Raw genomic sequence first — 14,778 nt, forward strand, 5'->3', positions numbered from 1 at the left:
AAGTTGAATTTAGTGGCCGTGGCGTAAGTTCTATGGGCACATATGGACACAGATAGCAATAGCTACTAGCAAACTAGGCTAGTTAGAGCAATGCCTTAACGGCATTGAGATGGCAAAAGTGTGCGCTTTTACCTCGCTACTCCTCTAATACTCTAGCTTAAGGTGAATAAGCTAGAATATATAGATGTGCTGTTGACTCTGTTTGCATCCTTTGGCGTAAACATATTTCTAAATAAAATATGGATTGATGGATGTTTCTTATGAGAATTTTTTGAGTGCTGAGTGAAATACTTGATTTAAGGTTAGTTATGGAAAAATCTTAGATGCCTTCTTGCTATTGAAAGTTGAAAGCTCTGATAAAGAAAAAATCTTCTTTTAAGATGAACTTGACTTGAACTTGAGTTATTTTAGAAGTATGTCATATAATTATAAAATAACTGCTTCTTCGTATTTAAATTGTAAATTAGAAACCATATAAAATTTTCCTTTCTAAGACTTTTTATTAACATAAAAACTACTACAAAATTATTTTAAAACAAATACTCTGTAACTATTTTCATTATTTTACTTGTTATATATCTATACAAAATACATATATAATAAACTATAATGCAACTCATCTAACTTTAGCTTCAATACATTTTTTTTTTGTTAGTTTTTTTGTTGTTAAGCGCAAGTCCTTAATTGACATTCGCAAGGGTATTCGTCCTGCGGCAGTCGAAACCTAATTACTTTTACGGGCTTTCGCTGCCTACTCAATGCGTGGCATTCCATGAATGCTATTTTTTGTGCCTTTGCCTATTTTAATTGATTTCACAGCAGCTTTGATTGATGGTCGCCGCTGGACACAGGTGCAATTTATGGCGCTTAATCAATAAAAAAAAAAAATAAATAAAAAAATATATATATATATATATATATATATATATATAAATAAAAAATAATTCAATTTATAAAACGTGAAATAGTGAAAAATGCAACTAAAAAAAAAAAACATTTTTAGTTTTTTTTTTGCTGCTTTTTGCAGGTTTTTCATATTTAATATTTGTTTAATATATTGAATGGATTTTTTTTTTGTAAATTTTAATTTTGGAATTTTTACAAACGAATTGTTTTGTATTGCGGGGCAGCGGCTAATTCTACGTTTGCGTGCAACATTTATGGCAATTTATTTGCTTTTATTTTTGGTATTCTATCAAGCGCTAATAAAGCAAAAAATATGTTTTTTAATATACATTGTTGTTGTTGTTTTTGTTGTGGTACCATTCGATTAGAAACATAAAGAAAATGTTGATTGATTTTTATTTGTTGCTTGATTAATTTTGGTTACCTCAAGGTCAAAACGGTTGATACGGCGTGGTACATTTGATTTTGTCGGGGTTGTTGGCTGATTTGCATTGATATATATAAGTATATATTTGATGTATATATAAATATATATTGTACGATTTTGTCGTCAAATTAAAAGAATGTTATAAATGTTGTTTTTTATATATATTTTTTTTTTTTTTGTTCGAACGCAAACGATTTTTTGTTTTGTAGAGAAAAATGTGTAGAGAATATTAGTTAAATACATTTGTTAAACTGGACTAACTTAAAGGATATGCAAAGAGGATATGCCTAAAGGATATGCTTAAGAGCTAACTTAGTTTCCGTTTATATTCGTTATGTGGGCTGTTCGTGTGCGGATGGTGTGGCAGGTGGAGGGGGAGAGACGACTGTATGGTTGCCAAATGCAAACGAAAGGAAAATTTTCAGCTCTCGTTTTCCCCAGTTTATTCTATTTTTCTTTTCTTTTTCTATTAAATTACTTAACGTAAATTTGGAAATGCAAAAATTGCATAAATGGAAATATTTTGAGGAAGATTTTTCGTTTGCATAAAATTCCATTTCCATTTCGAATTTTTTATCATTTTTTTCTGCAATTTTTGCTCGACTTTTTAACTTTTTTAAGGGCATATTTTCGCGGCTTTTAGTCATATTAAAGTGTGGGTGAATACTAGAAAATATTATTATATTTTTTTTACGTTTTTACTTTGGCTTTGCCGCGCTTCATTTTGTATCTATGCAGTTGGAACATTTGCCGACAATTTGCAGCTGTTTTGCTTTCATTTGCCACGAACTGGAACTGTATACATCCAGAGATAGATATATTGGGGGAGAGTGTTTGCATTTTGGCTTAAACGTGGTACAAAGATATATAAGCATGCGATGGTAGTTATTTTTAGCATGAATTGTTTGAGTGGGCTGCGGGTTGCGGGGGGCGGGGTGCGGGCTTGTATTTGTAGATGGGCTTCGGTGGGCTGTGACCTGTGACTGGGGGTGTGGCACTTACCTATCTGCTTGTGTTGCTGAACCAGAACCCGCCGGCTTTAGGCTCTTAAATGCTTTCAGCCACTTTGTTTTCATCGATGGCGCTGTGGCGGCCGAGAATTTGCGTTCGTTGCGCGGCGAAGTTGGCTCAACTTTGCTAACGAATAACTCCTTCTGCCAGTGCCACAGATGATGGTAATAGAAAGAGACAGAGAGAGAAAGAGAGAGAGAGAGATGAGTACTTGGTGCTTTTGGTAAATACAATTTGGCTAAAGTCAAAGCAGTTCACTTGCTAGCAATTTGCATTTAAACGTCTCACGTTGCAGTTTAATTACAGCCATTAGCACAACACAGACACAGCACACACACACACATACACACGTACAGCTCGTTATGGCATAATTACATGCATACGAGTTGTATTTAGGCGCACAATGTTAAATATTTAACTGCATATCTGATATTCGGTTATTTTGATAGGCGCTCTAACAAGTCCAGAGGCATGCGTGCCATGGCAAATAAAGCTATTTTAATTAATAATCAACACTTTACAAAATACCACAAAATGTAATTACACGCACACGCACACACACACACTCACACACACAGCAGCAGATAGTTACTTGTGACAATAATTAAAACCACGTGTGACATTTGGTCACAGTTGAGTTTAGCTTTAGCTTTAGTTGTTGCTAAACGAATCTAATGCCCGTAATCACAGTGTGCACTGCTTAAGTAATCCAGAAATAAATGCATAAATTTCACATTATGTGGATCTTTTATAATGGCATACGAGATGTTGATTAAATGCAATTTATCTATATGAGAATTTACATCTATTTGGAATTGACCCACTTTGCATAACATAACGGGTTGGAGAGAGGGCGTCGGTGGGGGAGGGAGGGTGTAGGAGATGGGGCCAGAAGCAAGGCTGTTGAGTTGAACGAGAGCCAATTTATTTATATAACAACAAGAGCGAAACTTTTCCAAATCTGTCTTCCTCTGTACAGTGTAACAGAGCAACTGCTGTGGGGCTTAATTAAATTTCATGAAAATCGCATAGAAAGGCGTTGTTGAATAGAGTGTGGCAAGAGTCAGCTGAAGAGCGAGGGGTGAGGAGAGGAGAGTGGAGGGAGTGAATCAGTGAAAGATGAGAAGGCAAAAGATTGAAGAAACAAGCGAGAGAGAGAGAGAGAGAGAGAGAGAGAGAGAGAGAGAGGCAGGAAAGTGAGAGGGAATGCAAGTTAAAGTGAGAGAAGAAACAACAGGAAACATGTAAGGCAGCGATGTAGAGTGTGAGTGAGAGATAGATAATGAGAGAGACAGAGAGAGACAGAGAGAGAGAGAGAGACAGTGAGATAGAGAGGCAGGAAAGGGAGAGGGAATGCAAGAAAGTGAAAGTGAGGGAAAGAACAACAGGAAACATGTAAGGCAGCGAGATAGAGAGTGGGTGAGAGATTGAAAGAGCGAGAGATAGAGAGAGAGAGAGAGAGAGAGAGAGAGAGAGAGAGAGAGAGAAAAGAAACAAGAAAACTCAATCTTGATTATGAGGAAAAGAACCTTCGTCTAGCATTTCATTTTAAATTTCTCTTTAACCTCATTGGAACTTAAATAGCCTTCGCAATAAATAAAGAATTGCATAAATAAACATTGTCAACCCTTCCACGTGCTTATCTACCTTTAATCAGTTGTCTGTCTGAATTGCAGCGCGTTGTTGCTGCTGCTGCCAGCAGAGAAAGTTTTAGCTGTCAATTTCAGTTGATGACATGCCAAGGTCCCAGCTGGAACAGCTGCTAGATCGTTTGCCATGCCATGATATTGACTTGTGTGTGCCAGTCAATGTGTGTGAGTGAGAGACAGCCGGATAGACATGCCTTGCCTTGCCACAACAATAACAGAACTCGGCCCGACCAAAAATATTCAGCACTCTTGGCAATTGCGGCATTTATAATGCAATGAGGCGCGTGCACTTTTGTTGCCTGTCGCCTGACTTTTTGATGCACGTTGCAAATGCTATTTTCGACATGTTTTTTCAAGAGAGAGCGAGTGTGGGAGAGAGAGAGATAGCAGTTGAACTGACAGGCATGACAGAGAATTGGCATGAGTGCCCGCTCCTGCCTGACAGCAGGATATTAAGTTTGTCATGTGTCCATAGTGTGTAGGCGGAATTCGATGGCAATGCACGCAACTGGCTTGAACAACAATTGCATATTGCAAATGCATTTTTAAACGTTTCAAGCGCGCTGCTCTGCAATTAAACATTAATTTGCAGCAATTAATTAGAAGCGGGCATTTCATTAAAATAAATGCCGATGACAAAGCGCAGATAAAGTAAAAGACAAAAGCGAAAGTTGAGCAACTATTAAAGAGTAGCTTAAATAGATAAACTACCAGCATCTTTAGCACTCGCTCGCTTTGTGTGTGTGTGTGTGTGTGTGGTACGTAATGGACGTGTGACTGTCATGTTGCCTTTGTCATTGTCGACGTTTTGGCGGGCGTGTCCTGTGCCATAAATTTATGCATGCAGTGCATAAAATTCAAATTAAAGGAGCTGCTGCTGCTGCCTGCCAGCGACAAGTACACGTTTTGACACTTTACAACACTGGTGGGGGCCTGGCCCTGCTGTCGCCAAAGACTCTGCCCATAGACACATAGGCAAAGGCAAAGGCAAAGGCAACTGTTACCCGCAGCCAGGCAAGCGCCCGCTCCTTGGCCTGTCAGGGCCAACTATATGGCAGCTGTGAAAAGCGAGCGCCCGGACCTGATGTGGGCGTCAACGTCAACGTCAACGTCTAAGCAATCAGTGGCCGGCCATGTGTCTGACAGCCAGCCGCAGTGCCAACACAATGAGCGCCATCAAATGTTTCAGTTGAGCTTTAAGCACTCTGCCCCTGCTCTGCCAGTTGATTTCATTTCTTTACTTTTCTCGAGTTCAACTTCAATTGCATATAATGTGGCCTAATTGATTTCCTTGTGCCCAAGCCGCAGCATTCCAGCCCGTTCCAGCATCACTTCAGATTGTGCTGGGCAAACGATTTTTCCAGCTGATTTGTCATTGTGAGCGCCCTGGCCCTGGCTATCTGGGTCCTCTGGGAGCCGGAGAAGAGCAAAAATTTATGGCTGTCACAATTTTTAATTATGTTGCTTGACGATATTGAAACCACAAAGGTATCATAAATTGCCGAACCCAACTGGAAAAGCAACAAAAAGAAAGGGAGAAGAGGAGGCAAGCGAGAGGAGAAGGCACAAAACAATAAGAGCACAACAAGCAGATTGGCTCACAAAAGGACGCTGCGTAAGAGCCAACAGCTCAAGTGGGCCAGCAGGGCTCAGAAATTTGCTCATTAAGACCGCAACAAAGCGGGCCAAAGCGAACCCTTTTCGAGATGGGCGAAACAAAAGGCGGCGCGCTTCATCTGTCGGCCAATTGCAACAAATTGTAGCTGCCAATCGTAAAGAGAGAGAGAAAGAGATAGAGAGTGGGTAGAGTACGGTGTATGGGCGTGGCAGCTTGTGCACTTGTAATGAACTATTCGCGATTCGCCATTCGAGCGCATATATTTTATTGCCACTTTGATGAGCAGCTGCCAACACATAAAACCATTTTTTGTAGCGCCTTTGTAATTTGCAAAAAAAGGGGGGAAAAGTGTACGTGAGTGAGGGAGAGGGGGCGGGGGAGCCAAGAAGAGAGCAGCGCAACTGCCAGAGGCAGTCATTAGTGGGCGAATGTGGCACGATATGTGCACAGTCAGCGCTCACTTCATGGCTTTTAGAGCGCCAACTAATTGCAGTTGCAGCAGCAACAACAGCAACAGCAGCAGCAGCAACAACAACAGCAACTACAGGCACGGCGGCAGCAGCAGCTCCAGCTTCAGCGAGCGACATGTGAGTGCCGTGCAAACACGCTTAAGACAATTCAAACGAGACGCGGGCAGACAGACAGCGGCGGGGAGGGGGGCGGGGGCAGCGAGTGGGCTGGGTTTGCTGCCCAAACAAACATTTCCGTAAATTACACGCATTTGTCAAAACGAAACAATGCGCAAAGTGTTTATTTGTTTTGCTGAGTGCTTTTGAGCGCAAAAATGACTCAACACAAAAACTGCCGTTAGAAGGGGCACGCCCACCTTCGCGCCCGCCCGTTGCGCGCTGTCTGGCTGACTGCAATCTCTTTCTATGTGTGTATGTGAAAATGTTGCAACTTCTAATGGGTTTGCTTGTTGTTGAGATCGTTGTTGTTGCTGTTGTTGTTGTTGCTGTTGCTGCTGCTGCTGCACTCATGCGCGAAATGTAGAGCAGCGATTATGCAACCACATGCAATGACAATGCACCATCGATCCGTGGCTCTAACCACAGCATGCACACACATATACAATCAGACAGTCAGACACACACACATACACACACACACTCACGTCGTCATACATGCATTCATATGGCGCGCTTGCACTATGCGGCGTATGCGCAATTTGTAATTTTCATTAACGCCTAAAAGCAGCAATTAGTTTTTGCTCCTCTCTCTTTTATTTTTAGAATTTTTGCCATTTGCTTTGTCGTTTGCATCGCTGATGCTGATGGTCTACATTGAATTAAAGAGGCTAGCTCTTAAACCACATACCATAGCCCCATGCTGTGGGTGCAGCAAATGCTTTAGAGTTTAATGAGTTTAGAGTTTAATGAGTTAAGCTTAACAACTCAACTCAATGTTGTCTTCTGCCCTTGACTTACATTTATCAAAATGATATATGCCTCTTTCTTAGGAAATCTAGCTAACAGCTCGAAGTCTCTCCTGCCCCTCCTAGGTTCTTGCTTCATTGTCCTTTGATTTTTCTGTTGAATGCTTAATCCTTTTAACTTTCTCTGTCTTTATTCATTGTCAGTTTCTGTCCTTGACTTGCGTAATGCTTATTGTAAGCTGAGTTAGATGATTCCTCTTTCTAGCTAAATTTATCTATCTCTTTATCTCTCTCGCTTATTCTTTATCTCTCTCTGGCTCCCTCTCACTTATTCTCGACCTCTCTTTCTGTTTAAGCTTCTCCCTTTCTCTCTCTCTCCCTACCTCTCTTACTCTCTGCTTTTCTAGATCTCACTCGCTCTCTATCACTCTGTCATCCCAGTAGCTACATAATATCTTTCCAATCCATCATTAACTGCACTGCCTGCTTAACTTTTACTGATAACAAAAGCCAATATTCCCCTTTCTAAGGAGATTTACGTAAGGTCTCGCTATCTCTCTGTCTTTTCCATGGAAACTCTTTCTCTTCTCTGCTGTCACATAAAATCTTCTCACTCTGGCATTGATTGCTGTGCTTGCCAAACTTTTACTCTTTGTTTTTATCATATCCCTTTTAGGAGAGACATCTAAAATCCCCCTCAGCCCTGAAATATCTCTCCCATCTGCTACATGAAACACATAAAAGCCACACTCTGTGCATTTAGTGCCTTTTCACTTACATTTCCATAGTCTATCCTTAGAGTGCATAATTTAATGCTCGAGTGCAATTTGTTGGTTTCTTTCTGATTTTTTTCTTTTTTTTTTTTTTCTTTCAGCTAGTGTGATTGACATTTTATAACAGCTGTAAAGTTACGCTGCATTCATGGCCCAATTTCACTTAATTCGTGTAAATACTTATGTCGAGGCGCATAACTGACTCCAACTAAGCGAAGAAGAAGAAGCAGCAGCCGAGGAGGGCGAAAAGAAGCGTGCACAAATTTATGGCAAGCAATTAAAGCTGCAGCAGGAAGCCAACAGCCAGAAGGCAACTTGGGGAACAACACGGTGCTACATGGGGCAACATGGGACAACATGGGGGGGGGGGGGGTTAACAATTTCAAGCCCCATTCGAATCAGTGCCTGGAAAAAGTAAGTAGCAATAGTCGCAGCGCCACGAGTTGCCTGGCAGCCAGCGCTGATAAGTGAGCGTAATCGGCTCACGCTTAACGCCTTAGCAAAGGCAGCAAGCAAGGGGGAGTGGCAAGTGGAGAAAGGCGGAACGGCGCACGGCGAACGGCGAACTGCGAACGGCGAACGGCGAATGCCAACGGCAACGGCAACGGGCCCGACAACCGGATACGGATGCGGATGCGTAGCGGCGCCATTTGCATGGCTTGTTGGGGCTTTTATTTATTATTTGGCGCAGCTTTTTGGCGTTAACGTGGGCGGCCCTCTGTCCATGTATGTGTGTGTGTGTGTACATTTTATGGCTGCTTGCCACAAAAAATTTCATGTCCATATGAAGCCTGCCTTTATTGTCCACGTAACTATATATGAACGTGGCCCGCACAACTAACTGGCAGCCGTGCTAATGCACAGTTATGGCTTTCATTAGGCCGCAGCAGCAGCCGAAGTCCCATCACAAGTTGGTTAAGCTGCGTGAAATGCTTTGGCCCACATAAAGCAGCTAACGGAAGCAGCAGCAACAGCAACAACAACAACAACAACAACAAAAACTGGTTGTAAAAGCTCTTGACGGTAATGAGAAGTTAACTGCTTGCAGCTGCATTCAAGCTCTAGCCATTTCTCTTCCACTTCCACTCTCTCTCTCTCTCTCTTACTCTCTTTCTCTGCCGCCCTTCGGCTCACCTGACAATGTGGCGTGCTTTCAATTTTTGTGTTTGATTTCACTTCCATTTTTTGCAATTTGCATATTTTTTAGCCTTTTGCTTCTTTTTCAGTTACAAGCTTGCCTTTATTTTTTATCACACACACACTCGACACACACTCACACACACATCAGCACACACACTCTCAGCTTGCAAACTCATGTGCTTGTCCCTCAGGTTTTCTACTTGTGTTTTATGGATTTTCTTCTGGCTGCCTGACATTCTACGTGACTGCCATCAATTTTCAGTGGCATTGCCGCTTCATTTTGCATACAGTTGAATGGCATCTAGATGCCATGCCCTGCCCGGCCACGCCCCATAATGTCCTTGTGCCCTTAACTCGATTTCGAATTGGTTCGCTACGCCAGGCAACGTGTGCGAGAGAACTGCTGATCAGCATACCTCAAATGGCATTGCATTTTGTGCTGGCAAACAACTTTTACATTCACTCGCTGCCTTTTGAATACCCTATACACATTTAAATGCACTGAGGGGGTCGATTGGTGGAAGACTCGATATGTTAAAGGATGGAATATTTGGATATGCACGGCAAGACGTGAGCTATTGATGTATATTAAATATGAAGAACTATTTCTGTGAGCTCAATTTGATTTCAAATGGACACTTAGATGATTTTGAAGAGACAAACGAAAGTATATACATATTTATATCTAAGCTCAAGGTCTTCAAGAGGCAACGAGCCTAAGGTGGCTAAGCCATTTGTTCAGAAATTCAAGGAAATATATTATAAATAAAGTATGCAATGTATCCCTCGAAATATATTTGAAATTTCTATATACTGCTATCGTAAGTACTAACTATACTAACTTCATTAGTACTTACTATTACTATCTATAGTTCATATAATTCCCTTTACAGCCAAACCCTTAGTCGAGCATACCTCACATATGTCTTTTTTTAGAGTTTTGCTCGTTTTTCGGTTTTTATGTCGCTTTATTATTATTGCAAGTGTAAATGTGGAAAATTGTGTGCGTGGCTGCCCGAATGTGTGCGTGGGTGTTTGAGCATGTGTGTGACTTTGTGTGTGCGGTTCTGTGTGTGTGTGTGTGTGTGGGTGTGTATTTATTGTCCTATTTCTTGCAGACAAGACTCTCGCTCTATTTATCCAGCTAGCTACCTAGCTAGCTAGTTGCCTGTCTCCTCTGTCTGTGTGTCCCCTTAGCAGGTGTTCCTTAACAGCTCTGTGGTCCAGTTTACCGTTGGCAGAGCTCAGCTTTTGCTGCAGCTGCAAATTGATTTTCAATAGCTGAGTGGTTTTTGATTCAATAAAATGACATACTCAGTTGACTCTCAACGAAGTAGAAGGGCACCCAGTTACGTGCTTGACATGTGTGCGTGTGTGTGTGTGCGTCTATCTGTGAATGCTGCCACAGTTTGTGGCATCTTTAATGGCCGCCTGCTGCCATTGGAATTTGGTTTCTATTTTTGTTGAATTGCTGAGCTCAATTCATATGAAATCTAATTCAGCTGCTTTGCTTGGCTCACTGTAATTGATGGGCCTATAAAAATAGACAGCGGCGCTTCAGCCCGGACACTGGTCGCCTCTCGCTGCTGACCATGGCCCGTTGCCCGTTGGCCGTTGGTTCACTGACCATGTGATAAATGGTCGAGCCTTGTATTTTACGCGTGTGACAGCTTAAAAGTAATTTATCACGACTCAAATAGACTCGCTTACTTCTTGTTGTGCGTGTGTGTGTGTTTGCGGTCTAATCGAATTGCTGCCTAACTGACTTATCAATCAAGTGTCTGCGCCGGCCGCCCATAAGTAGGCAATAAAAAATTTATTTTAAATATGCAAAAGGCAAACTGTGTTTGGCAGAGGCTTAGCCGGCTAAACACATAAGTTTCTAATTAAAACGAAAGTCAGACTCACACAGAGTCATAAATACAGATTTAAGCCAACACACACACACGCACGCACACACACACACACTCATGGGCCGCTATCTACTTAATTACTTGGGCGGGCGAGCGCAGCGTTGGGCTTTCTGTGCATAATTTAAAGTGCATATGTGCCACACGGTAAACCGCAGAACTCCCAGCTGATTAAGTCGACAACAGGCCAACTCTCTGCACGTTTTAACCCCACCCGCCCTCGCACCACTCACACTCCCACTCCCACTCCCATCCATCTGCTCAGCCCGTCGGCATTTCGCACGCAAACTTTTATTGCACTGACAAAATGCTTGCTGCGGTTTTTTCTTCTCTTTACTTTGCGCAAATAATACATACATATATATATATAGAGAGAGAGAGTGGGAGTGAGGGGGAGTGAGGTAGGTAGAGAGTGAGCATTCGCATATGCAGCGGTTGGCCAGGGAAATGGAGCGGAAAATATGTTTGAGCACAAGTGCTAAAGCTTGACGCCTGAGCAGAGCCATAGTCGTCGTCCCCACCCGCCACGCCCACCTCAGCACTGCCCCAAACCCGCAAAGCCAACAACAATAATAAAGCACGCGCACACAAAAGAGGAAATCAAAATATTTCCGTAACTTAAATTGAAAACTGTCAATTGGTTTTTATACACGAAATGCATTTGTGTATGTGTGTATGTGTGTGTGTGTGTGTGTAGGCTACCACAATAAAAAAAAAAAGAGAAAAAGAAATGCTGAAAACATTTATTGAATATGTCGCTTTTAGCGTTGCTCTTCGTGCGCTTGTTACCTGTCGTCTCGCTAATAAAAAATCAATTAACTTGCTTTTGCCACAACTTCAGGCTTCAAATTCAATGCGAGCACATATACAAATAACCAAGCAGCATCCACAGCTCAACCCACGCCAAAATTCCTATATTTCTCTATGGACGCCCCTATGTGCCCATCGAGGGTTGGGCGAGGCGCGATAATTGATGTCAAATGCGAGCGACGTGTGCGGCGGTCGTTAATCATAGAGGTGCAGGTGAGAGCACAATGTCGAATCGACTCAAATCGAAACGTATAACGAAGTTCATAAAGCTCAACTCACACACGCACACGCACACACCACACACACACACACACATACGACTACGTGCATAATTAGCGGCTGCAAAAGGAAAGGAAAAAAAAATCAGTTTTTGTCAGGGCAAAGGCGAGAGCGAGCGCGCGCTCTGATTGAGTGGCGCAGATTAACAAATTTGGCCCAAAGGCAATCACAACAACAACAACAGTAGCAACAAGAACAGCAATTCATAGTTGTTTGTGCGTCAAAGCACAAAATACACTTGAGGCGAAACAATTTAATTCGTTTGGTAAACAGCACACGGAACAGAAACGTGCTGCAAAAAGCGAGGCACAAAAAAAAAAAAAGGAGAGAAGAAAATAATAAAAAAAAAAACAAATATAGAAATGGAAATGAAAATGGGCTGAACTGCTGGCAGCCAGACTGTGGCAGAAGAGTCTCAGCAAATACTTGCCAAGAGACAGAAGCAGAGACAGAGACAGAGATAGAGACAGAGATAGAGGTAGAGCTAGAGATGGTGACGAACAAAGCGCGAGCGAGAGCAAAGTCAGTGAGTCGGGGCAGTCAGGACATGACTATACAGTAGCAAAGACCACTTCCTGTCAGGCTCTAAGCCACGTTAGCAGCGTCGCACAACTGCCAGGCACAACTACAAGTCAAAGTAAGGCACACACACACACACGCACACACACACTCGCTGTTGACACCTACACATAGTCCTGCTCGAGGTGTCACTTTGGCTAACACGAAACTTTTAATGCCGCTGCGGGTCGCGGCCATAAAAGTATTCATTTGTCATTGTCAGGATGCAGTCGGCGTCTGCTGCCAACAACAGCAGCAACAGCAACAACAAGCTAAAAATAAACCACGCTTTAACCAAAACCAACAACAACAGCAGCAGCAGCAACAACAACAAAAAATCGCTGCCAAGTAATTTTTAGTGCCTGAAAAACTGCTGACTGCCAGCTTGGCTCTTAGGCGCTCATTAATATGCAATAGTACGCATATCGGGCCATAGTATTGCCAACCAGGTTGTCTGCCAGCCAGCTGGCACCCACACACACACACACACACAAACACATCGCATTCAATTATTTAAATTTTCATTAAAATTCTAGCAAAAAAAAAAAAAAAATGGAAAGAGATGAAAAAAAATGCCTGCGAAATTTCATAAAGTGTTAAGGCAGAATCCTATAGAGCACAGCGCAAGCAAAGCAGCCAAAAGCTGAAGAAGCAGCACAAACCCACACGCCCACGCAAAAGGGCAAAGCACAAGCAGAAGAAGAAGAAGAAAAACGTGGTCAAGTCTGCTGAAAATGCAAAGCTATGCGGAATTTATTAAAACGCCGAGGTCGAGGCTAAGAAATTGCTTTTGACACCAAAAAAAATTATGAAAAAAAAAGCTAAACCAGGTAGGGTATGTGTGAAGGCGAGAATACCCTTGAAGCATACTCAAATAGAAGATAATCAAATAAATAAAATATGTTTATAAAATGAAGAGCTGTGGTAAGTCAAGGACTTGATCCATGGGCGTTGCATTAATATTTAAAGATTTTTTTAGAATTAATATAAACTAAATCCAAAAATAAATGTGGTAAGTCAAGGACTTTAACATGGGCCTTGCATCAATATTTTAAGATTTTTTTTATAATTAATATAAACTAAATAAATAAAAAAAAAAAAAAATAAAAAAATTTAAGTCAAATTAGGGTAATTTTTATTATTCTCCTCATGCAACTTTTATGCAGGATAAAAATAATAATAATAAAGAAAAGAAAAATAAACAAATTTTTCCTTTATATCTCTTTATATTTTAGTTTAAATTATGAATAATAAAAAATATATTTATATATAAATAGGTATGGAAATATAAATATCAAGACAAACAATTTGCTTTATTACTCATATGCAGATATAAATATATAATGTCCCAGCCCTAGCATGTATGTGCATCATAAGCCAATCTATTTCTGGCATGCCCTTATAACCCTTATAATTCGGTCAATAAAATATTTAGAATAAAATATATTTATATACCAAAAGCAGCATTAAACAAATATATACTCTAACCAACATATAAAGCTCGTTGTCAAGCATTCTCTGCCCAACCCATTAAATATGCTAGGGTATATATAAAATCGTAAAGATTGTTATGTCTTATATATAATGCCGCCAGCTGCTAAATTGTTATCTTTGTTGGTCAGCACAACTGCTGAGTTAACAATATATAAATATGTACATACATACATATACATATACATCAAATTGCATAAATGTAGCATTTGAGTGGCTGTTGTGCTATGCAGGATATCATATCATATCGAAACATTTGAGTTTTGATGGGCGTGCTAAAAAATTCAGACACTCACACAATATAAAGCAATCATGGCACGAGCAGCACATACCTAAGTCATAAAGTGCTCGCGGCAGGCAAAACTTTTGACAGCTAGCGAGCGAGCGAGAGAGGAAGGAAAGGCGGCCACAGCCACGCTGCGTATACGTAATAACTTATACGGCGCCCAAGACTTGTGAGCCAGCTAGAAATGAAGCTCTGAAAGTCGGAGGCTAACTGCCTGGCATGGCTTGGTCTGGCTTGGCTTGGTCTGGTGTGGTGTGGCCTGGTGTGGCGTAGCGTGGCGTGGCAGACGTAATCTTACTGCCAAGTGCCAATAAGTCAGTTATAAATTTGATGTAAAATTAAGCAAGTTGCGGGCGCCGTTGCATGTTGCATGTTGCAAGGCCGCACAAATTGCTCAGCTGCCCTGCTCAGCCCTGCACAGCAGTTCACATATTGAGCTTGGCTTGTGGCCCTCTACCCTAATGGGCCAGGCATCGTTAGCAAGCGCCTAACTAGCTCTACTCTGCAGAGCTCTGCATACACATATGCATGCACACACAGGAAAC

At 41.5% G+C, this 14,778-nt stretch overlaps 1 protein-coding gene across 1 annotated transcript in view; it reads right to left on the minus strand.

Annotated features, from left to right (window-relative positions):
• Window positions 1-14,778, minus strand: part of Stacl (SH3 and cysteine-rich domain-containing protein) — a 103,904-nt gene that overhangs the window by 25,985 nt on the left and 63,141 nt on the right. The window contains 2 exon segments of the mRNA XM_089471571.1: window positions 1,331-1,387; window positions 2,336-2,487. Of these exon segments, the coding sequence (XP_089327697.1) occupies window positions 1,331-1,387; window positions 2,336-2,487 (209 nt within the window).

The sequence above is a fragment of the Drosophila arizonae genome, chromosome 5 (genome assembly GCF_054131065.1).
Source record: "Drosophila arizonae isolate 15081-1271.41 chromosome 5, UAZ_ARI_1.0, whole genome shotgun sequence".
Taxonomy (NCBI): Eukaryota; Metazoa; Arthropoda; class Insecta; order Diptera; family Drosophilidae; genus Drosophila; species Drosophila arizonae.